This window comes from Ranitomeya variabilis, chromosome 6, assembly GCF_051348905.1.
Source record: "Ranitomeya variabilis isolate aRanVar5 chromosome 6, aRanVar5.hap1, whole genome shotgun sequence".
NCBI lineage: Eukaryota > Metazoa > Chordata > Amphibia > Anura > Dendrobatidae > Ranitomeya > Ranitomeya variabilis.
In genome coordinates this window covers 43,514,765-43,540,030 of record NC_135237.1, presented here as the reverse complement: position 1 = coordinate 43,540,030, position 25,266 = coordinate 43,514,765, and the positions used below count along the sequence as shown (strand labels likewise).

Genomic DNA, 25,266 nt, shown 5'->3' with positions numbered 1-25,266 from the left:
GGCCTTTGACAATTACAAAACAAAACATTACCGCTCACGTCAATCAGAAATGGAGAAACTCCTGCAATGCAAAAAAACAGACCCCTCGATGCCGGAACGTCTCAAGTGTATGCTGCAGAATTCGCGGCCAGTTCCATATGTTGTACATGATATCCTGCCTATTGGGTCAGATGCACTCAGTATGCAATATGCACCACTAGCAGCCCTCAGAAAAAATAGGACACAAGACAAAACTCAAAGTAGGAATAAATGCAGTATAAATAACCCAGCATTCCCTGCATTACTCTTTGTTCCTATTGTATCTCATAATGTGTGGAAAACTGACAAATATAGCAAAACTTGTACTGTATGTGTCCCAGGACATTAGTCATTATTGTAGATACAGGGTGCACTGCAGCCGTTAAAAAAGGGTGCTAGGCTAAGTCCAATAATAAATCGACACCAAGAAAAAAAGAGAAAAGAATGGACCAAAATAAGCCTGCACAACCATGTACCAAAAAATATCAAACCATGTTTATTGAACACCAAAAAAGAACATTAAAAGCATCTAAAATACAACTAAGTGTATAACACCCCAATATAATCTCCTAGATGCATAACAATAATATGCAGCAACCAACCATATAACACATGTAGTGATATTTATCACTGAATCCAAATATATAGTGTATAAATACATTACCACATAGATCACAAAATGTGTAATAACCAGGTCACTGGAAGGTGTAGCCCATAAAGGGTTAAGAGAGACCTAGACAAATAAGGCAAAGTTTCCCACTGAAGGGTCTATATAGACCCTTCAGTGGGAAACTTTGCCTTATTTGTCTAGGTCTCTCTTAACCCTTTATGGGCTACACCTTCCAGTGACCTGGTTATTACACATTTTGTGATCTATGTGGTAATGTATTTATACACTATATATTTGGATTCAGTGATAAATATCACTACATGTGTTATATGGTTGGTTGCTGCATATTATTGTTATGCATCTAGGAGATTATATTGGGGTGTTATACACTTAGTTGTATTTTAGATGCTTTTAATGTTCTTTTTTGGTGTTCAATAAACATGGTTTGATATTTTTTGGTACATGGTTGTGCAGGCTTATTTTGGTCCATTCTTTTCTCTTTTTTTCTTGGTGAGGACATTAGTCATGTCCCCCTGCCTCCTCCGCACTGTACAACTGGCTGCAGCAGGAGCCTCCCCCTCTGCAGGAGGAGAACAAGGTTGCTCAGCACTGACCATTTGCTAATCATCGGCAATTTCCCAACTAAAAAGTAAAAAGATCAGCAACAGTTCAAAGGTGTCTGGAGAAAAATATTTATATAAACGTTGTAAAAGTAAAATATACAAGTTACTAATGACCTTTATTACAGATGCTCCGATCTTCAACTATCCCAGCCAGTTCCAGGCCCAGAAGCTCCACTTCCACCACATGCATGACACAAGAGAGCTTTCTGTGTTAGCATGTCTTCGTACTATGTAAGAAGGGGGCTGGCTGACTTAATGGTTAAGTTTAATGGTTAAATCAACATTGTGATGCAGCAGGAAAGGCGGCAAACACAGTTCTAGGATGTATTAATAGAAGCAATGAGTTTAGATCACGTGAGGTAATTGTCCCCCTCTACTCCTCCTTGGTCAGGCCTCAAATGGAATACTGGGTCCAGTTCTGGGCAACACACTTTAAAAAAAAAACATTGAAAAACTGGTGAGCGGACTGCAAACCATGTCCTATGAGGAAAGAATAAAGGATCTGGGAAAGTTTAACTGGCGAAAAAGAAGGCTAAGGCTAGTTTCACACTAGCTTTTATCCAGGCTGCGGAGGGATGCGGACTTCCTCCGTGAAGCCCCGCCCACAGCCGCACCTCTTCGTTCAGCTCCGCCTACGGCTGCATGCGGCGTGCGCACCCTATCTTTAACATTGGGTACACAGGCCATGCCGCCGCATGCGTCGTTTTGATGGTGCGACGACCTGCGCTGAACGCAACACGTTGCATTTTCGGCATCCGCATACAGCGGCATGGCCTGCGTACCCAATGTTAAAGATATCTGCAGATAGGGGCATCTGTGATAAATAAAGCATATTAGTAACGAGGAGAACTTACTTTTTTAACCCCTTCCCGACCCATGACGCCTATGCGGCGTCATGGAATGATCGCATCCCTGCAGATCGGGTGAAAGGGTTAATTCCTATTTTACCCGATCTGCAGGGAGAGGGGGAGTTGTACTTCAGCCTAGGGGGGTGGCTTTGCCCCCACGTGGCTACGATCGCTCTGATTGGCTGTTGAAAGTGCAACAGCCAATCAGAGCAATTTGCAATATTTCACCTATGAAAATGGTGAAATATTGCAATCCAGCCATGGCCGATGCTGCAATAGCATCTGCCATGGCTGGAAATCATGTACTGGCCCCCCCCACCGCCCCCGATCTCCTCCCCAGTCGTCCGTTATGTGGCCCGGTCCTCTCCGTCCCCCTGTTCGCTCCCCCGTGCTCCTGTCCGCTCCCCCGTGCTCCTGTCCGCTCCCCCCGTCCTCCGATCCCCCCCCCTGTGCTCCGATCCACCCCCCCACCACCCCCTCATACTTACCGATCCTCCCGGTGTCCGTCCGTCTCCTCGCTGGGCGCCGCCATTTTGGAAAATGGCGGGCGCATGCTCAGTACGCCCGCCGAATCTGCAGGCTGGCAGATTCGTTACAGGTACATTTTGATCGCTGTGGTAGGTTCTACCACAGCGATCAAAATAAAAAAATAATAAATAAACCCCCCCCTTTATCACCCCCATAGGTAGGGACAATAATAAAATAAAGAAAATATTTTTTTTTTCTTTTACCACTAGGGTTAGGGTTAGAACTAGGGGTAGGGTTAGGGGTAGGGTTAGGGTTACGGGTAGGGTTAGGGTTAGGGGTAGGGTTATGGCATGTGCACACAGAGCGGATCGGCCGCGGATCGGCCGCGGATCGGCCGCGGATCGGCCGCGGATCGCAGCGGATCCGCAGCGGATCGGCCGCGGATCCGCAGCGGATCGGCCGCGGATCCGCAGCGGATCGGCCGCGGATCCGCAGCGGATCGGCCGCGGATCTGCAGCGGATCGGCCGCGGATCCGCAGCGGATCGGCCGCGGATCCGCAGTGGATCTGCAGCGGATTGGCCGCGGATCCGCAGCGGATTGGCCGCGGATCCGCAGCGGATCGGCCGCGGATCCGCAGCGGATCGGCCGCGGATCGCAGCGGATCGGCCGCGGATCGCAGCGGATTGGCAGCGGATCGGCCGCGGATCCGCAGCGGATCGGCCGCGGATCCGCAGCGGATCGGCAGCGGATCCGCCGCGGATCGGCCGCGGATCCGCAGCGGATCCGCCGCGGATTGGCCGCGGATCCGCAGCGGATCCGCAGCGGATTGGCCGCGGATCCGCAGCGGATCCGCAGCGGATTGGCAGCGGATCGGCAGCGGATCCGCAGCGGATTGGCCGCGGATCTGCAGCGGATTGGCCGCGGATCCGCAGCGGATTGGCCGCGGATCCGCAGCGGATTGGCCGCTGCGAATTCGAAGCAGTTTTCCATCAGGTTTACAGTACCATGTACACCTAAGGAAAACCAAATCTGCTGTGCCCATGGTGCGGAAAATTCCGTGCAGAAACGCTGCATTGTATTTTCCGCAGCATGTCAATTCTTTGTGCGGATTCCGCAGCGGTTTACACCTGTTCCTCAATAGGAATCTGCAGGTGAAATCCGCACAAAAAAACACTGGAAATCTGCTGTAAATCCGCAGGCAAAACGCAGTGCCTTTTACCTGCAGATTTTTCAAAAATCGTGCGGAAAAATCTCACACGAATCCGCAACGTGGGCACATACCCTTAGGGTTAGGGTTGGAATTAGGGCTAGGGTTGGAAATAGGGTTAAGAATAGGCTTGTGGTTAGGGTTACGGATAGGGTTAGGGGTGTGTTGGGGTTACAGTTGTGGTTAGGGTTGGGATTAGGGTTACGGTTGGGATTAGGGTTAGGATTAGGGTTGGAATTAGGGTTACGGTTGTGTTGCGGTTAGGGTTGTGGTTAGGGGTGTGTTGGGGTTAGGGTTGTGATTAGGGTTATGGCTACAGTTGGGATTAGGATTAGGGGTGTGTTGGGGTAAGTGTTGAAGTTAGAAATGAGGGGTTTCCACTGTTAGGGCACATCAGGGGTCTCCAAACGCAACATGGCGCCACCATTGATTCCAGCCAATCTTGCGTTCAAAAAGTCAAATGGTGCTCCCGCCCTTCCAAGCCCCGACGTGCGCCCAAACAGTGGTTTACCCCCACATTTGGGGTACCAGCGTACTCAGGACAAACTGGGCAACAACTGTTGGGGTCCAATTTCTCCTGTTACCCTTGCAAAAATAAAAAATTACTTGCTAAAACATAATTTTTGAGGAAAGAACAATTATTTTTTATTTTCACGGCTCTGCGTTATAAACTTCTGTGAAGCACTTGGGGGTTGAAAGTGCTCACCACACATCTAGATAAGTTCCTTGGGGGGTCTAGTTTCCAAAATGGGGTCACTTGTGGGGTGTTTCTACTGTTTAGGCACATCAGGGGCTCTGCAAATGCAATGTGACGCCCGCAGACCATTCCATCAAAGTCTGCATTTCAAATGTCACTACTTCCCTTCCGAGCCCTGACATGTGCCCAAACAGTGGTTTACCCCCACATATGGGGTATCAGCGTACTCACAACAAACTGGGCAACAAATATTGGGGTCCAAATTCTCCTGTTACCCTTGTGAACATAAAAAATTGCTTGCTAAAACATCTTTTTTGAGGAAAGAAAAATGATTTTTTATTTTCACGGCTCTGCGTTGTAAACTTCTGTGAAGCACTTGGGGGTTGAACGTGCTCACCACACATCTAGATAAGTTCCCTTGGGGGTCTAGTTTCCAAAATGGAGTCAATTGTGGGGAGTTCCTACTGTTTAGGCACATCAGGGGCTCTGCAAACGCAACCTGACGCCCGCAGAGCATTCCATCAAAGTCTGCATTTCAAAACGTCACTACTTCCCTTCCGAACCCCGACGTGTGCCAAAACAGTGGTTTACCCCCACATATGGGGTATCATCGTACTCAGGAGAAACTGGAAAACAACTTTTGGGGTCCAATTTCTCCTATTACCCTTGGGAAAATAAAAAATTGTGGGCTAAAAAATCATTTTTGAGAAAAGAAAAATTATTTTTTATTTTCATGGCTCTGCGTTATAAACTTCTGTGAAGCACTTGGGGGTTCAAAGTGCTCACCACACATCTAGATTAGTTCCTTGGGAGGTCTAGTTTCCAAAATGGGGCCACTTGTGCGGGAGCTCCAATGTTTAGGCACACAGGGGCTCTCCAAACGCGACATGGTGTCCGCTAATGATTGGAGCTAATTTTCCATTCAAAAAGCCAAATGGCGTGCCTTCCCTTCCGAGCCCTGCCGTGCGCCCAAACAGTGGTTTACCCCCACATATGGGGTATCATCGTACTCAGGACAAACTGGACAACAACATTTGGGGTCCAATTTCTCCTATTACCCTTGGGAAAATAAAAAATTCTGGGCTAAAAATCATTTTTGAGGAAAGAAAAATTATTTTTTTATTTTCACGGCTCTGCGTTATAAACTTCTGTGAAGCACCTGGGGGTTATAAGTGTTTACTATGCATCTAGATAAGTTCCTTGGGGGGTCTAGTTTCCAAAATGGGGTCACTTGTAGGGGAGCTCCAATGTTTAGGCACACAGGGGCTCTCCAAACGCGACATGGTGTCCGCTAACGATTGGAGCTAATTTTCCATTCAAAAAGTCAAATGGCACGCCTCCCCTTCCGAGCCTTGCCGTGCACCCAAACAGTGGTTTACCCCCACATATGAGGTATCGGCATACTCAGGAGAAATTGCCCAACAAATTTTAGGATCCATTTTATCCTGTTGCCCATGTGAAAATGAAAGAATTGAGGCTAAAAGAAATTTTGTGTGAAAAAAAAGTACTTTTTCATTTTTGCGGATCAATTTGTGAAGCACCTGGGGGTTTAAAGTGCTCACTATGCCTCTAGATGAGTTCCTTGGGGGGTCTACTTTCCAAAATGGGGTCACTTGTGGAGGAGCTCCAATGTTTAGGCACACAGGGGCTTTCCAAACGCGACATGGTGTCCGCTAACGATGGAGATAATTTTTCATTCAAAAAGTCAAATGGCGCTCCTTCCCTTCCGAGCCTTACCATGTGCCCAAACAGTGGTTTACCCCCACATGTGAGGTATTGGTGTACTCAGGAGAAATTGCCCAACAAAATTTAGGATCCATTTTATCCTGTTGCCCATGTGAAAATGAAAAAATTGAGGCTAAAATAATTTTTTCGTGAAAAAAAAGTACTTTTTCATTTTTACGGATCAATTTGTGAAGCACCTGGGGGTTTAAAGTGCTCACTATGCTTCTAGATAAGTTCCTTGGGGGGTCTAGTTTCCAAAATGGGGTCACTTGTGGGGGAGCTCCAATGTTTAGGCACACGGGGGCTCTCCAAACGCGACATGGTGTCCGCTAAAGATTGGAGCCAATTTTTCATTGAAAAAGTCAAATGGCGCTCCTTCCCTTCCGAGCCCTGCCGTGCGCCCAAACAGTGGTTTACCCCCACATATGAGGTATCAGCGTACTCAGGACAAATTGGACAACAACGTCCGTGGTCCAGTTTCTCCTTTTACCCTTGGGAAAATAAAAAATTTTTTGCTAAAATATCATTTTTGTGACTAAAAAGTTAAATGTTCATTTTTTACTTCCATGTTGCTTCTGCTGCTGTGAAACACCTGAAGGGTTAATAAACTTCTTGAATGTGGTTTTGAGCACCTTGAGGGGTGCAGTTTTTAGAATGGTGTCACTTTTGGGTATTTTCAGCCATATAGAACCCTCAAACTGACTTCAAATGTGAGGTGATCCCTAAAAAAAATGGTTTTGTAAATTTTGTTGTAAAAATGAGAAATCACTGGTCAAATTTTAACCCTTATAACTTCCTAGCAAAAAAAAAATTTGTTTCCAAAATTGTGCTGATGTAAAGTAGACATGTGGGAAATGTTATTTATTAACTATTTTGTGTCACATAACTCTCTGGTTTAACAGAATAAAAATTCAAAATGTGAAAATTGCGAAATTTTCAAAATTTTTGCCAAATTTCCGTTTTTTTCACAAATAAACTCAGAAATTATCGACCTAAATTTACCACTAACATGAAGCCCAATATGTCACGAAAAAACAATCTCAGAATCGCTAGGATCCGTTGAAGCGTTCCTGAGTTATTACCTCATAAAGGGACACTGGTCAGAATTGCAAAAAACGGCAAGGTCATGAAGGGGTTAAACACATTTAAGTATTTATTTTTTAACTAGACAACCCCTTTATAGCCCGTGTCTTCCCAGAATTTCTACAATGCCGTTTCAGGTTTATCATTTCTTCAAGCGCTCTCTGGATTTCTGATGGTGTTTATCTACTTCTCCTGTGCCTTAGGATATGTACACACGCGGGGGCTGTCTGCACATGTGAGCGGTTTAGAAAGACAAGCCGATCCGTAGAAACTGAGCTTACCCGGGCACAATGGGAATGAATGCAGAGACCAGGGCAGTAAGAAGTCACGATGACTAGGAATCTGCACACCATTGTTGGAAAATTAAAAAGCTCGGAGGTGAGTGCTCAATGGTAAATAAAATGTAACTACAAAAAAATTGTTAGTCACACAAAACACAGGATATTAAAAAAAATATATAAATAAATAATAATAAATTATATATATATATATATATATATATATATATATATATATATATATATATATATATATATATATATAGTTTCCTTTAACTCAGATTTTATCTCCTATTACAAATATAACAGGGAAATATATTAAGAAATCTTCAGTTTTAAGAGGAGACTAGCAATGTCCCGTTCCTCCTGTGTGTGGCTGTGAGACAACTGGCTGCAGCAGGAGCCTCTCCCCTCACACCTGTCTGCAGTGGCACAAAAGGTTGATAAACTCTGCCCCTTTGGATGAGAAGGCAGGCATCAGGCAGCCACAAGATGATGATGATGATGGAACTGATTAGCAAGAGCTTAAAGGGCAACTGTCAGTAGGTTCACCCCTCCTAAGCCATCTATATGGGCAAGCTGAATAAAATGATACCGTGATATCTGCAATCTGATGTCTTATTCCAGAGAAATCCACGTTTTATTAAAAATGTAAACAAGGTGTTAAGATCTATGGGCCGGACATAGATCTCCCCGAGAATCTGCCTCCAGAGTTTATTGTAAATGAAAGGTGGCATTACCAGTGTGAGACACGGAAGGCGAGTATCCACTATTTTTTTATTTTAAATGGGGCCATGATGTGACTAAGCTACGGACAACCCCTTTTATTATTCATTTCTAGGTTTTGAATTCCTTTAAAGGCAAAAAAACAAAGGCAACTCTGGAGGAATACTTTAAGGATAACTGTTCAGATCTTGTTGGATGGTGATTACATCAATGGACAATATATGGGACTGTGATCATTTAACTAGCGAGATGCTTCTCATAAAAAATAAATGAGATGTTAAGTCTTAACATGTGAAAACTTAAAGTCATTACCTATATGGGACTGGTTTCTGCATATATTTGACCCCTGCCTTTAAAGAAGCACCTTAATAATAATATGCTTATTAAAACCCCCACTGGGTCGGTATGATCATTTTTAATTTCCTCTAAGGAAGCCTGGCCGCTAGGGGCATCGCTATACTAAGCCAGATAGTAGGAAAGGGACCCTCGCTCATGGCCGGCGGACATTCGCCTTTCTTTTGTCATTTTCACTAGATCAATAAATGCCGTATGTGGTTGCTATGGCACGGAAGCCATTTGTTATTCTCCTCGAAATGAGATTTATCTGTGAGTGCAGCAAAGGAGGACAACTGTCAATCACGTTAATAAGGGGGAATTTGCACATTTATAAGATTGTCTGTTCTGAATGAACCGTATAATTTGTAGTGGACCGTTCTATTAAAAAAAAAGAAATTAAAGGGGACCTGATGCGATGAAAATGCAGTCCAATTTGTAAGCAGAATCCTATACAGCAGGAGGAGATAAATTGATATATAAAATTGTGTGAAAAGATTTGGGATCACCTGTGTTTTAATCATTTGAGCCCCTGCTCATTCTGGGTTTAAGGCCATGTGCACACGTTCAGGATTTTTCGCGTTTTTTTTGCGTTTTTTCGCTATAAAAACGTGATAAAACCGCGAAAAAAACGCTAACCTATGCCTCCTATTATTTACAGTGTATTCCGCATTTTTTGTGCAAATGTTGCGATTTTTTCCGCAAAAAAATCGCATCGCGGAAAAAAAAGCAACATGTTCATTAAAAATGCGGAATTGCGGGGATTCCGCACACCTAGGAGTCCATTGATCTGCTTACTTCCCGCACAGGGCTGTGCCCACCATGCGGGAAGTAAGCAGATTATGTGCGGTTGGTACCCAGGGTGGAGGAGAGGAGACTCTCCTCCACGCACTGGGCACCATATAATTGGTAAAAAATAAGAATTAAAATAAAAAATAGTGATATACTCACCTTCGATGTCTTCCCGCCTCTCAGCTGCATGCTGCCGCTTCGGTTTCTATAGCTGGTGTGCAGTGAAGGACCTTGCAATGACGTCACGGTCCTGTGATTGGTCGAGACCGGTCATGTGACCGCTCACGTGACCGCGACGTCATGGAAGGTCCTGCGCGCGCACACCATCTATACGGAACGGACGCCGCTGAGGTCTGCAGGTGAGTATAAGCATTTTTTTTTTTTTTTTTATTATTTTTAAACATTCTTTTACTATAGATGCTGCATAAGCAGCATCTATAGTAAAAAATTGGTCACACTTGTCAAACAGTATGTTTGACAAGTGTGACCAACCTGTCAGTCAGTTTTCCAAGCGATGCTACAGATCGCTTGGAAAACTTTAGCATTCTGCAAGCTAATTACGCTTGCAGAATGCTAAAAAAAACGCGAAAAAAACAGGGGAAAAAAAACGCCAAAAAAAATGCGGATTTCTTGCAGAAAATTTCCGGTTTTCTTCAGGAAATTTCTGCAAGAAATCCGGACGTGTGCACATACCCTAAGAGTACAGAGGGTGGTCCTAAATCAGCAGTGACCGGCAGTGGTGCCGTTCTAATCAGCAGTGACCGGCAGTGGTGCCGTCCTAATCAGCAGTGACCGGCGGTGGGGCCGGCCTAATCAGCAGTGACCGGCGGTGGGGCCGGCCTAATCAGCAGTGACCGGCGGTGGGGCCGGCCTAATCAGCAGTGACCGGCGGTGGGGCCGGCCTAATCAGCAGTGACCGGCGGTGGGGCCGTCCTAATCAGCAGTGACCGGCGGTGGGGCCGGCCTAATCAGCAGTGACCGGCGGTGGTGCCGGCCTAATCAGCAGTGACCGGCGGTGGTGCCGGCCTAATCAGCAGTGACCGGCAGTGGTGCCGTCCTAATCAGCAGTGACCGGCAGTGGTGCCGTCCTAATCAGCAGTGACCGGCAGTGGTGCCGTCCTAATCAGCAGTGACCGGCAGTGGGGCTGGCCTAATCAGCAGTGACCGGCGGTGGTGCCGGCCTAATCAGCAGTGACCGTCAGTGGTGCCGTTCTAATCAGCAGTGACCGGCAGTGGTGCCGTTCTAATCAGCAGTGACCGGCAGTGGTGCCGTCCTAAATCAGCAGTGACCGGCGGTGGTGCCGTCCTAATCAGCAGTGACCGGCGGTGGGGCCGGCCTAATCAGCAGGGGCCGGCCTAATCAGCAGTGACCGGCGGTGGTGCCGGCCTAATCAGCAGTGACCGGCGGTGGTGCTGGCCTAATCAGCAGTGACCGGCAGTGGTGCCGGCCTAATCAGCAGTGACCAGCGGTGGGGCCGGCCTAATCAGCAGTGACCAGCGGTGGGGCCGGCCTAATCAGTGACTGTCAGTCTTCTCTATGTGAGTGTACATACAGATATAGCCGTCAATCCTTGAGCGGGACCGCCCACTGGACTACTAAGCCCATAATGAGCAAAAGCCCTGCCAGATCAGACTGCATGCTCGCTTTTAAATATAAGTTTTGATTAAAAAATATATCTCTACGCAAATTAACTAAGGTGTGAAAGCTGCAAAAGGCTCAACTCATGCATCACTAGACCTCATGGACCACACCATACTACAAATTTATAAGGTTCATCATTACAATATGGTGTCTATAGCTTTATTACTCAGCTTTAACGCCCGACAGGTGGAAATACCAATAGTAAATAGGCTATATATGCTTTAGAGGAGAATGTATTCAACAAAGCAACTGCAAGCTGATTTAGGAGCAAAACTAATTCTCTGCATGTATCCATCAAACGTGGATAAAACATTTGGATATTTAAGTAGTTAACAGATAAGAAAAAAGTATTGTTCTAAATCAAATCAGTAAAATAACTAATAGTCACCCTATAAATCCTCTGTTTTTCCAATACGGTCATCGTTTACTAGGTCGCAGCAATTATGTTACCGCCAACAGTGCTGCAGTGGTCATTGATTGGCAGCAGTGGTCACCGATTGGCTGCAGCAGTCACATAGGTAGACAGACATGGTATTGCTACAAATACTGTCAGGAATACCAAATTGGGGGGTATTTATCAGGCAAGTACGGTATTAGATCATTTGTTATTTTATGGATTTTTCTCCTATACCCTATTCTTACAAAATACAAAGATGAGCAGTTTCATTGAGTAGCTGGAAACAAAACAGTATACATTTGTGTTCCGATGAAGAATTCGTCATGATCCATAGACTGTCTAATGTGTATGACGGCCTCCTTTTTTACCCTGACAGATGATTTTGGGGGAGAGGAAAATCCGGCCCAGGCCCATCCCGTAGACTTTTCAATCTACGGAAAATAAGCCAATGACAGAGGAGTCTGGCAGCGTCTCATCAGACGAGAGATTTATCTGTATGATGGGGGGCGATCGGAAGAGGGGCGATCGGAAGAGGGGCGATCGGAAGAGGGGCGATCGGAAGAGGGGCGATCGGAAGAGGGGCGATCGGAAGAGGGGCGATCGGCAGGAACAATCGTTTGTCCAACATTGAAATACTGTGAATGGGGGTACATAAAGGCCATAACTGTTTCGGTGCATTTCTTTTATGGCATTGTGTTTGAATCATTTATATCAAGTGCAAGCTTGAACAGTTTTACTATAGTTATTTTAGTTATTTTAATTTTGGCTTACAATTATCACAGCATCTCGCGTTGGGATGACATAATTGTGCAAAGTCAGACAATTTAGTCTAAGTTTTCATGATCTAAAAATGAGACCTGCCCCGCTGTATCTTATCAAAAATTATTTGCCCCTTTACCACTGAATAACACAAGAGAGATCGCTACTTTTTAGCTTCATGGTTATTGAAATGAACCACATATCTTCTGCACTCCAAAGTGAAGGGCCGGTGTTACCAGACATTCCCGATACATAATGTACAAAATAGATACGATCATTTACCTTATTGTATCTTTCATGTGGCACCGACTGTAAGACAATAGGCTCCATCGTAGAAACATTTGCAAACTGGACTTCTGGGATATATAGTGCACATACCACATGAGCCCAACCTGGAAGAGAGAATGGTCTGTTACTATGGATCACACAGACAACTGGGAATCTGTGTAGGAAACCCACCTCACTCGCTACAGGGGCTACCCCAGAAGGGCATTGTGAATTAACGAGTGTTCTCAGGATCCTCATCTCATCTAAAGTGGTAGCAGTGACAGAGCATCTCTCGCTCTACATTACACAGCTGATTTAAACGGACACGGTGTAATACCTAGTTCCCCCTGTGGTGGCGCTGTTGTGAAAGTGAACCCACATATTACAGTTGCTCTTTGGGGTCTCAGCAGGCAGACACAGTGTGATTTACATTCTTAGAAGTTCTTTCCTATCCATATAGGGAATGACTTGATGATCAGTGGGGGTCTGACCGTGAAATGGAGGGGTGGCCAACTATGAGCATCCATTGTACAGGGGACTGCTGGGATAGCAAAGTGCAGCGGTACGCTTTTTCCGGGAATTTCATATAGAATTAATGGAGCGTTAGGGGCTCCCATTTTTAGGATTGGCGAGACCCCCACCGATAAATCGCTGCATCTATACCACAAATTTGGAGAAATTCCATCAAAAACCCACAACAAAACCAGAACATTTGAGTACTCCCTTAAGGCAAAAAGTGCCTTGATGATCATGCTATTATGATGGAGGGGAACCAGGCGCCAAAGCTGCAGGAAAAATGAGAAACCTCCTCTGTAAAGCTGAGCAAAAAAGGTTTGCAGTCCCCCAATCCTGACTTCTGGTTTGGTCCTCTGTTGCATATGGGCATCGTTTTAGTGGCCTGGCACCTTCTGGTCGTCTCTGTTGCTTCCTAGGCTTCAGGATGTGACAGCGTGATGCACGTCATTACGATGTTGTGGTGTCTAGGAAGGACAGAGGAGCCCAGGGGATGACGGCCACAGAAGTAAAGTCCGTCTGCAACAGAACACCAGACCAGTAGGTGGTTGGGGGATTAGTGTTTTGCAGTCAGACCTCCACTTCCCAGCTTGAGGGTTTTGTATGGGGGTAGAAGTATTGCTACATTTTTTTAAATGAAGGGTAAAGATAAAAAAAAAAAAAAAATTCTCATTTAATGCTCCTGGATGCATAAATGTGAGTACCCATGTATTCTGTGTGCATTGGCTACCTGGCTCGTGGGATTTGCCTAGCTCAGAAAATAATAATGTTATATTGGCACATGTGGGAAATTAGGGCATTTACAGCTAATTTGCTATAATATATTTCTATTTGAGGGGCCAAAAAAAGAATAACTCGCTCAAAAATCCACAGGCAATTTAGACCCCCGCTACTTCAATGGAATATACATAGCTCGTGGCTACGTCTGAACGCGCGGCCACCAGGCGCCATTTCTCCACCTTCGTTCCAGTGTAATTAATACTAACTGTGAGAGGGAGCCGTCTTTAAACAGAGGGCAGAAGAACGGGGGGCTTAGCGCGTAGAGCTGCTTTCTACCAGCCTCCAATATGCTGGATTATGAAGAAAACCAGCTTTAAGTCGTAATGTGTGCGCTGTGCCTCCAGAATAGGCTATTGTGGCCATGCCAGAAACAGCAGCAGATTTCTGACTACTTTAATAGCCAAAATAATTCTGCAGGACTTGACGAGCGTCCAATTTCTAGTCCCTGAAGGTAAACACGGGCTTCAGTGGCCAACGCAATAAGTCAATATACTTTTCAGTGTTCTGGTAAAACACATATGGGATTGTCTGGTGTTATTCCCTTGCTCAGCGGAGGCAGGAAATAGACGAGATACTTACAAATGTAAAACTCCTGTTTAGTTTTAATGCTGCCAAGAACAGGGATGCAGTGGTGCAGGATTGCAAGGGTTAAGGATCAAGAAAAAATTAAAACCCAATTTCTCCCCCCGAAATATAAAGTTCTTAAGGGCGTCCCACCATTAAATATCATGATCACGGCATAAATGATACCACGACTCGACCTGGTGTTCAAGGGGCACGACCACCTAATGAGCCGAGTGCTGGTGGACGCACATGCTCAGTCTGCACAATGATCCTCTGTTCACTGCAGAGCCAATCATGGCAGCAATTTGCACATGCGATTACACTGATTATTCATTTGGCATACAGTGAGGACTCCCTCGGCCGGAAACAAAAGAAAAGATGAAAGGAGGAAGAATATTGTTAGCTGCCAGATGGGGAAGGAGACCGATTTGGTTCAATGTCCCAGATTGGTGGTGGCAGCAACAACGACGAAACAATGAAGCAAGAATTAATGGAAGGTGGGTTTTTTTCCCATTAATGCTAGGAAGTATAAATTACTTAGGAGGAACCAGCCATGTGTCATAGGCAGCATGAATCAAGAGTCTGGCTGCAGGATTATTTTTATAGATATAGATTAGACCAGTTCAGTGCTGCCCTCGGCCGGCTTTTCCCTGCACAGGTCTCTCCTAGATCGACGTTGTGAAGAATCAGTCTGGCTGCACTAATGCACTCAGATTGCCTTTAAGAAAGTTATTAACAGCAATTCACTACTTTTGGTATGAAAAGGATTCATAGGAAATCCCCTTTAAAAAACCAAATTCTATATGCACGCACACATTTTTTAAAATGAAAGCCTGTAAATAACAATTGCATAAAAGGCCTCTTCCGAAATGTGAGCAAGCGGTCAGAATCGTATTTACTGGTGATTTTTTATTTTATCTGCAGTCTCTTTAAATGGATTTTGGCTCCAGTCTAGTAATAAAGAATTGCTGTGATCAAATAACACAACGACCACTTAACTCCTACAAGTCATGTTTCATTGTAATAAACAGGATATTCAGAAAGATGGCTCAATATCAGCGTTATCGGAGCGCAGCAGCTTTTATTGCCACATTTTATTAATATAGCACCGATATATTTCCGCAGGCATGTCCCAGAACGATCAGCGGCGCGGCGGATTGTGGAAAATTTGGCAACTTATAGAATAAATCACACAAAGCACTTTTTGAAGGTTTGGAGTCTTATTTACAAAGACCACCCCAAGTCTAAAAGATCTATACTCCCCAACTTCTGTGTTTAAGGGGGAAGGGAAGTGATAACCACATAGCTTAATAAAAATAAATTCTAGATCTACGTTTAGGCTCTGGAGAAACTAAGAAACGTGTCAAAGCCTCGGTGTGCGGAAGGTCGGCAGACCAAGATCTAAGGGCGACCGTAGTCATTTAACAGAAATCTCATCTGGCCCATAGCTATGGACACATACACGCTTACAATGGGCGAGTGTGCGCAAGATCTGGACAGGGAGAGGGGAGCAGACCGCTGCCAATCACCTCTGGCCAACAGTTTGGGAACAAAGGATCAGGCATGTTGAAATTTAACATGTTCAATCCCACCCCTTCACCACAACATAAGCCGACAAATCCTGAAAGTATTATAGACAGTCATTTGGTCCAGGCAAGTTTCAATGGGACTGGCCAACCATACTTCAACCCAAAACATATTTATTTGCAAAGAATCTATAAAGGGGTCCTCTGTTTATTATGTTTGAAATTTAGTCTTAAAGAGAATCTTACACTGTATTTTTTTTTTATTACATGAATATAAAAGAGAATTCTTCCTTCAATTAGCGCCACTCCACTGATTAGGGAACTGTTGTCCTTTTTCTTCTGTGCCTCTTCGTTCAAAAGTTATTCCCCCCTCCCCTGGTAATAATGCTGCAAATTCTCCTTTAAGTAGACTGAGCGTCTACCACTGATCTTCTCTGTGGGCGTTTGCTTTTTCTCCCCTGATGCTGGCCAATCAAAACATGGCAACTCCCACAAGTTCTGAGGTACACGCCCATATTGCTAAAAGGGAAAATTGACACTTATTACAGGGCAGGGGAAAAATAACCTTGGTACGAAGGGGTACAGAAAAAAAATGTTCCAGAACTAGCGCAGCTGCATCAGCTGAGGAATGAAGTTGAAATAAAAAAAATAAAAAAAAAAGTAGTGAAAAGTCCTCTAAGGCCTTATTCAAATCTGTTCAAAACATGTTAAAACTGCTCCTGGTGCACTTATCTTTCTACTATATCCATAAAAAGTCCCAATTTTCATGCTCTTTGTCATCTACTATTTCAGTGGACGTTTCAGTCTTAATGGCATTCTGCCAGCACTATTGGTACTTGAACCTCCAACTGTCATCATGAACTACACGTGCCATAATCCACTATACAGTGCCCTTAAAAGCCTACCTCTGTATACAGTTTGACAGACAGGAGAGCAGGAGCGGAAAAACAGAGCCCTGCCGCTCACTTCCTGTAGAGAATACGCCCCGCCCACACTTTCTTTAGTCCATCAGTCAGTGGACAGCAAGTTATACAGAAGGGAGACACCTAGTGGCCGGCATTTTAAAGTGATTTTTCAGGGGTAAGACAAGATAAACTTCTAAATAAAGTGATTTGCAGATTGTCTATTTATCACATCAGATCAAGTTGTCTGATAATACAGTGATTCCCGTATATAAAACCACGCGGTCCCCAGGATTGTGAATAATTTGGTTTTGGATACGTAATTTATCAAAACTAGTTCTGCGGCTGAGATCCCCAAGATCTACTGGACTGAATTACTGAAAAATGAGATTGTGATAAAGGGCGCACACGAGCGCAAATCAATAACATTTATACTTGGAGACATTATTCAAAGAACAAGAAGAAAACCTGCGGACTCAGCGGTTGGCAATGACTTTGTGCAGACTTCAGAGCACTGATTGAGAACCTATGACACGTAAAAAAAAGAAAAAAAAAAAAAAAAGGCTGCGGCGCAGCTCCTTGGCCTCATACCAGGCAGACGCACGTGGTAAATCCTGGTGAATGCAGTTACATGGCATTCCTGATCAGCGGCCAGATGGTTCACATTTCACTAACAAGTTTTGTGTTGTAGCAAATCCTGCCTTAGAAGTTTTAAAAAAAAAAAAGTACACCCAGCGCCAGAGCAGCAGAAGGTGGAAAATGTGCGGAAATGCAACATTCCCAATCAGACATCAGCGTTACAGTGAGCACATTACAAGTCAGGATGAGATTTCCCACATCATCTAATGATGATGATGAAAACTAAATAAAGTAGATTCTGGCTTGGTCTTAAATTCCCCGAGTTGGTATAGAACCAGTGTTGTATGTGAAGGGGGCTGGCTGAATGGATCATTTGAATAGGAAAGCCAACCCCCTTTTTCTGTATATAGTCTGTGTTAAAGATGGCCCCTTCACATTGCACTGGTCGCGTACCATCACAGGAACCTCTCCTGCAGCCAGCCCCATTCTGAAATTGGGGCACCAATCCTAATTCAAGTATCACAGAATATACTTTATTTTAAAAATATTTTTTTTTTTTGCCAATCAGTTTTTTTCTTTTAATTGTACATTTTTAATTACGATATATTTTCTGCATGTGATTAAAGGGGTGGCCATTTTAAAGGGGTAACCCCTAGGTTATCCCCTATTCCTAGGATATGAAATAACTTGTTAATCATTAGAGGTCAGACTATTGAGACCACCCAGCGATCCTGACAATGGGGCTCTGCAGAGCTTCATCTGAATGGAGAAGAGGAGCACATGCAAGACCTTCACTCCATTCATTGTCTGTGGAACGTCGAGAGAAGAAAAAAAAAAAGTACATAGCTGTGTTCACTAGTTCTGTAGACAATGACCGCAGTGTACGGACTGGTCAGGGCTCTCCCGATCCAAGTGTGACAGCCGTATAGAAATATATGAAGCGGGCACGCTCAGGTCAGGAGAGCCGCGGCCGGTCTGTGCACTGTGGTCCGACCTCGTTCCCATTTACACAGCCGTCTGACTGAACCCTTAGGGCAAGTTCACACGAGGCGTTTATCCCAGCATTTTTTGGCATGCTAGATTAGTCTCTTGTGCATGCTCATAGAGTTGAGTGCAAGAAAAGAAAATATCCTATTCTGCAGAATCAGATTTTTGCTACCTGCAGATTTTCAGCGTTTTTTCACCACCCATTCCTGTCAATGGGTGAAACATGAAGAAGCGACATGCTCTATTGTGCAAAAAAAAAAAACATGCAAAGCACAAAATGCCGATGACAAAAAAACCAGAGAAAAAAAGTCAATAACAAAAAAAGCGCGAGATTTCTAACATTTCAGAAATACAGTAGCTGGTACTGTAAGGCTATATGCACACGTTGTAGATTTCCTGTGGTTCCGCAGCGTTTTTTATCCCGAGCAGAAAAGCTGCAGATCCGCAAGTGATTTACAGTTCAATGTAAATCAATGGGGGGAAAAAATGCTGTGCTAATGGTGCGGAAAAATCTGCAAGGAAAACGCAGCAGATTAAAAAAAAGGACCATGTCAATTCTTTTTGCGGATCTGCAGCGTTTCTGCACCCATTCCATAACAGAAATCGGCAGGGGTAAAAAAAAGGAAGAAATCCGCACAGAATCTGCCCAAAAAAAAAAAAAACACAAAATCTGCAACAACAAAAAAAAAGTGCAGATTTTGACCTGCGTTTTCTGACAAGAAATGCAGAATCTGCACAGAAAATTCCACAGTCTAATCCGCAGCGTGTGCACATAGCCTAAGACGAAGCTGAACAATTGCACTAGAAAAAAAAAAAAAAAAACGCCTAGTGTGAACTTGCCCTTAGACTCAATGTTCAAGTGAAAACTACGAGATTTGATGATTTTGTATAGAAAATAGAAAACTACACATATATTGTTACCAATAGGGCAATTTGCTGATGGGCCCTTCCTTTATGGGCATGACGCTGCAGCAACTGTCCAGTTGTGTATAGGGAACATGTTCTTTCCAAACTACTAACCCCACATCTGGCTTCCTCCCAAAAACACAGAAACAACTTCCAAAGCTTCAAGGTACAAGTTGGAACAGAGATAAATCCATTCCATCTGGCGAGTATTATTCCTGAGGCTAATGAAGACAAAACGCTGATACATAATGAATACTAGAAAATTGGGATTTTTATAAAGAGCATCTGGCTTTTCTTTGCTCCCTTTTCACCTCGGCTTGTGCTCTGCCAGGAAGGCCTGGAACAACATGTGATGCACCGAGGGTCCATCAGGCTACGCGGGGATTAGCACGACGAGAGCGAGCCATCCATAAGCCCCACGTGTCACCCAGGCATGTCTGCACATCGCGTTTAGGGCGTAGTCACCGAGCTATCCGCCACTAAAGGGGAGCAGTGTGCTCACATAACCCGTGGATTCCCCGGGACCCCACACACAGCGACACTGCACATTCATCACTCCCAGAAGACCGAAGAGGTCGGACATTCAGAGATAGTCCTCGCGCAGGTAGGGGGAAAGGCAAGGATCGAAAACATCAAGAAAATATTATATTATACCCATTATTATTATAGCTTTCAAGGATAACAATCAGAATGGACAATCCCACAGTGAAAACCCATCACTGACCGCAAGACCTCAGCATGCAGATTAAGACCGTGTTCACACATTGCGGAACTGTTTTTTACAAGGTGCTTTGAAGTCGTTGCAAAAAAAACCTTAAAAAGGGAATCTGTCTGCAAGTTTTTGGTGTTCGCATAATGTAATGGCAGAGCTGGGTTCCAGCGATGTTTCACTTACTAGACTGTTTTCTCTGCTGACCCCTGATTGGCTGCTTCTTGTATATACTGTCAGCAAGCTGCCTATCAGTGGTAGGGGCAGGGTTACGAAGATTAGCCGGACTGCCAGGCACGCAACACCTAGTCCTGCAGTGATCATCTCCTGCTGATAAAACCCAGCTTGCAATGAAACTACAGCACAAAACTTAACAACCCTGGAATGAAGTCTCTGACCCTACATCATGCCGCTCTCAGATGAAATAGAAAAACCTACTGATAGATGCTCTTTAAAAGGGGTTTTCCCGGCTTATTATACAGATGACCTATCCTTTGGATAGGTCACACCAATATCCGATCTGTGGGGGTCTTGCACACATCCTCCCCAATGATAACTATTTTTAGCTCTAGCAGAGGCCGGTTGTAAATAGTGGACAAAGTCAGAACAGCATGGCTCTGTACACTGTATTGGCAGCTCCTGGGTACTACAAGTCAGCTCCTAGTCACTTTAATAGGAGGTAAGCTGCACTAACATTTTCTTTCAGCTCTTGCTCTCCTGTCTGTCAAACTGTATTCAGGCATAACAGAGAGGCGAGCTTTAAACACAGAGCAAGAAACCAATGGAGATTGGCAGGCCAAGGAAAGGAAAGTCCTAGCACATAAAGTACTGTCAGAATATTGACGACATGGAACTGCACATAGTGGCTGGTAAGTCACAGAGCAAGATCATGTGCACAGTGCCTTGACGTATTAGATTGGTAACTGCAGCAAGATCGTGCTTATGTCCAGGCTTTGTGAGAAAGAACAGGTACGCTTCAAATACTATATATAAAAATTTTGCAATCCCGACAAAGCCGCTGTTCGATCACGTCACATGAAGCCGAAATAAATAACGTGACTGGATCCTATGTAAATGGGCTTATTATGGAGACTGAAATTCTATATTAGCACAGGTAATCTCCACCTTGGTTTTGATGCTTTTTGGCATGTAGTGAAGAGGATCCAAGATACAAGATCCTTAAAATACGACGGCGCATGTAGTTGGAAGAACAAATAAAGTCACTTAGATCCTTAGACCTTTAAAGGGAACCTGTCACCAGGTTTGGCCAATAAGAGATAGCGCCATCACTTCATTCTCTAGATGTGTGGGGGTCCCTGAGGTCTGACCCCCTCTAGCAGTTATAAATCGGTGGCATATCCTCGAGAAATGCTATCACAGATCAGGGGGGGATACCCTATAACTCACAGCAACCTGTAAGGGTATGACTCCACGGTACGGATGGGCGGCGGTATCGCCGCAGCGGCGAAGCCGCTCGGCACTAAGCCCCGCCCCCTTAATGGGACGCGATCATGCCGGATGTGTTAACTCTTCACATCCGGGATGATCGCTCTGTCCCATAGGGCCCTGTGATATGCCTTGCGGGGACGCTGCGTCCCCGCAAGGTGTACGGGCATGCTGCGATCTGAAAAGACGCGCATGTCCGTAGTCGCAGGGCCGCCGCGTGCGGGTTTCCACGCATAGTGGAGACGGGATTTCATCAAATCCCCTCCACTATGCTGGAACATCTGGACGCTGCTTGTTTGACGCTGCAGCGCTGCGCAGCGTCAAATAAGCAGCGTTTCCTGAACGTGGAAACATACCCTAAGAAGACCAGTCAGTCAACTTTACCCTTCAGGTCTAGACTAGATCATCGGGAACCATGTAGATGGCGGCAAGGTTACTGGGGTACTAGCTCTGGCAATACAAATCCTCGTGATGTAGGAATGGAAAATCTGCCCCCCATAAAACTTTTTATGCTCTTACCTCCATTGTCCGTACGCTTTAACGCTCCATCCTTATGAGGACACAAATCACATCTCTGGGAAAAAAAAGAAAACGATAATTAGAAATGTAAAAATCAGACTGTCGTACATTTGCACATACATCTACAACAGTATGTGACCTGAAGAGGCTGATGTACTCACTTTGAAAATCTACGTCAGCATGGACTCGTTTTAATATTGGGCAGGAAAGCTCTAAAAACAGATTATACAAACGCTCAGACTAAGATTTTCAAATTAATTACACCAGCCTCATCAGGTCTAAGATCAATTTAACATTGTGCACAGTGTTAAAATCTGGTGACGGATCCCGTTATATGGTCAGCTAAAATAGGGCAGCAGGAAAAAGGGCACCGATTGACAATAATACAACAGGTCGGTGGGCACTCGCATAAAGGCCCTTGTGGATGCAAACTGTAGGGGGCACGTATTGACCCTAGGATCTGCAGCGGAAATCCAGGGCACTAGGATTTGTATTGTGAGAGTGCCAAGGACCCGTACATGGATCACCCCCATTCACTACACCTCATCTGCCTGTGCCTGCCTAATCCTCCGCTTCTGCCCCTTCTTATTCACACACATTTTTTTATTTTTTATTTTTTTTACTGTGGAGCAAAAAAAAATAAAAAATTAACGGAAAAATTGACGCATCGTGTGAGCGGAAACCTTGTTCACACGCGAGGGAGGCAGATCGCTTGCGGATTTTCTTGTGGAATCCATGTATAATCCTGAAAGAGTGAATGGAGCCTTAGCTTTGAAAAAAGTTATGCCGACACATCACAGATCCAGCTACGGCAAATCAGAAACGCATTTACAAGAGCATCTGCCACAGACATCGGAGGCAAACACTTAAATTAATCTGCGTCTTTTCCGTGCGGAGTCCGTCAGAAGGATGAACGCGCTCATTCTCATTTCTTCCTTAGTAGTAACAAAATCCACCCAAATGTTATCAAAACCATGAGGTGTGAAGGCGGAATGGGCCCTTTAATGCACAGAACTAGGAAAAGCAGACTGAAAATGTGACATAAAATTCAGATATTAAGTGACACAAAATGAAATAAAACCTGAAAAGTTATTTCTGTGATATTAAAGGAGTTATCCAGGACTTAGAGCCTAACCTTAGGGTAGGTCAGGAATATTAGATTGGTGGGGGTCCGACACCCAGGACCCCCATTAAAGTGCTATTAGCGTGATGTATACAGTAGCCGAAACCACGCAATGTGTAGTGGTCATTCTCGGTACTGCAGCTCACATTCACTTTAATAGGAGCAGAGCTTCAGGACTGGACAACGGCCATTAAATAGTGTATGGCTGTTTCCGCTCTGGCCAGAGGGACCTGGTAAGAGCCGAGTGGTGGGGATGCTTGGTCCTGAACCCCCACTAGAGTTGGTACAAATCGATAAGCAGGTCCGGGCCTACCGGCCCATCAGTAAATTGTGGTTGCTGGACGGGAGCCCTGAACTGACTCTTACCTGACAGCACTTTTAGATTAGCCGGCATAGTTGACATTGCACCAGGCGACTAATAGAAAGAAGAGCCGGAGATGCCATCAGGTAAGAAGTGACTCTCAGGGATCCCGTCCAGTGGCCAACAGACTGGGACCTGTGAATCCATTTGCACCAAATCTAACCCTCACTGATCTGATATCAATAACCTACCAATAAGCCATCAGTATCAAAGTTCTGGAAAATCCCTTTAATCCTTCTGACCAATACTTCCCTATCCAAAAAGCTCAGTTCTTCATCCAACCACCACCTCATATGACCGATCTGACAGCGTATTTCACCATCGCATCTCCCCAAACCGGTATTTTCCTCCCTTAAGACAATCACAACCTCATTCTGCAAGTCACGAAAACGCACAAAGGGATGATTTATGGGTACGTGAAATCAGGAGCCACCATTATTCCAATACAGTAACCAACAAAAAAGAATAAAAAGGAAAACAAAGAGGAAGGAGCAAAAATCTACTCCCAACAACCCCCCCAAACAAATGGGGGCATCAGCGTATTAAAAAGGGTCCAGTATAATATGGTGGACAGACAGCGCGGCTGGGACCAAGCTCAGGAGCTGCATTATCAGTGCCATCGCCACACGGCCGGAGGCAGGACAGACAAAACTGTGCACAAAGTAGCATCATGTCATGGAGATCAGCAGCAAACAGAAATGTGCAACTACATAAATCAGATTTCCCAACAAGCATGAAATGTAAAATCGTCAATATTCACCAGAATCCACAGATCTGCCAGAGAATACAAGCCGCTGCTTCTCATATGTGTACAAGTTTCCCCAAAAATTACATATCCCCATCCACAGCTGTAAATGTCTGGTCACTGGGACGTCGCGGAGCATTACAACGGGTGGGTCTTCATCTTTCGCTCTTGTTTACTGCATGCGAATTGAAAGGAGCGGTATTGTATGGTCGTGGACGACCGTTCATGTCTAAGAGAAACAGATGCGGGGCTCTGTGCTTGGGCATCTTCACCAGTCACACAGACATTGAGGGGAGTTGCAGCGGCCATGACACTTTCTTAATATCTGATCGCAGTATATAGGATTCGGGACGTTCTAGCAACTGGTGGGGGTCAAGTAGTGGCAACCCCCCGATAAGACTTATCTATCCTGTGGACCCCTTTAACACAACCTGAAATAAAATGGTTACCTGTAACGCCGATATGTTATGGTTCCCTCCTTGATTTCTCCGCAAACTCACAATTTTCTCTCCAAGATCTCTGCTTTGTACTAGTGAAAAGTTGCACTCGTGATAAGCAAGCAGGAGCACAGCACGTTACCCTGGATTTAGGGATCAATTCCTAACTCAAACCCTCCTGCAGTCCGCTGACATCTTAGGCTACGTTCACATTTGCGTTCTGCGCCCCTATATTTAACATGGGGGCGCATGGACATGCGTTGCACTTGCGTTTTGTGACGCATGCGTCACTGTGGTGCATGCGTCAGGGCGCAGAGGACGCAGCAAGTTGCAGTTTTTTCTGCGCCCAAAACCATGCAAAAGTGGACGCATGCGTCACAAAACGCTGCGTTGTGCATGCGTTTACATTTGCGTTGTGCGTTGCGTCGCCGAAGCTGCAGCGCACAACGCAAATGTGAACGTAGCCATATACCTAATGCCAGAGAGGCGTCCCACCTTGCCCCAGACAACAGAAGTCAGAGGAGAGAAAGAGCGTGCCTGATGGATTTTAACATACCCCAATTTTTTTCGTTCCCATAGTAGTTAGGCAGAATTCAGAAATAACACGCCGCTTATTGAAAATAAATCCATACCCGACCAAATAAATGTCTGATGGGTCCGCTGTGCCTATAGAAGTGTTTGCACATGCCGTACTC

At 44.9% G+C, this 25,266-nt stretch overlaps 1 protein-coding gene across 8 annotated transcripts in view; it reads right to left on the bottom strand.

Moving 5' to 3' along the window:
• MLLT10 (MLLT10 histone lysine methyltransferase DOT1L cofactor) overlaps positions 1–25,266 on the bottom strand; it is a 238,186-nt gene that overhangs the window by 117,608 nt on the left and 95,312 nt on the right. For 6 of the 8 annotated variants that reach the window (XR_013216782.1, XM_077268350.1, XM_077268344.1 and 3 more), the window contains 2 exons: positions 21,906–21,960; positions 12,490–12,599 (listed from right to left, as the gene is read on the bottom strand). Coding sequence is in view for 6 of the 8 variants with exons in the window: in XM_077268350.1 (XP_077124465.1) it covers positions 12,490–12,599; positions 21,906–21,960 (165 nt within the window). In the remaining 2 variants the exon portion in view is untranslated. Of the gene's footprint in view, positions 1–12,489; positions 12,600–21,905; positions 21,961–25,266 lie in introns of those variants that run through there. The other 2 variants (XR_013216783.1, XM_077268349.1) reach the window with 2 other exon arrangements.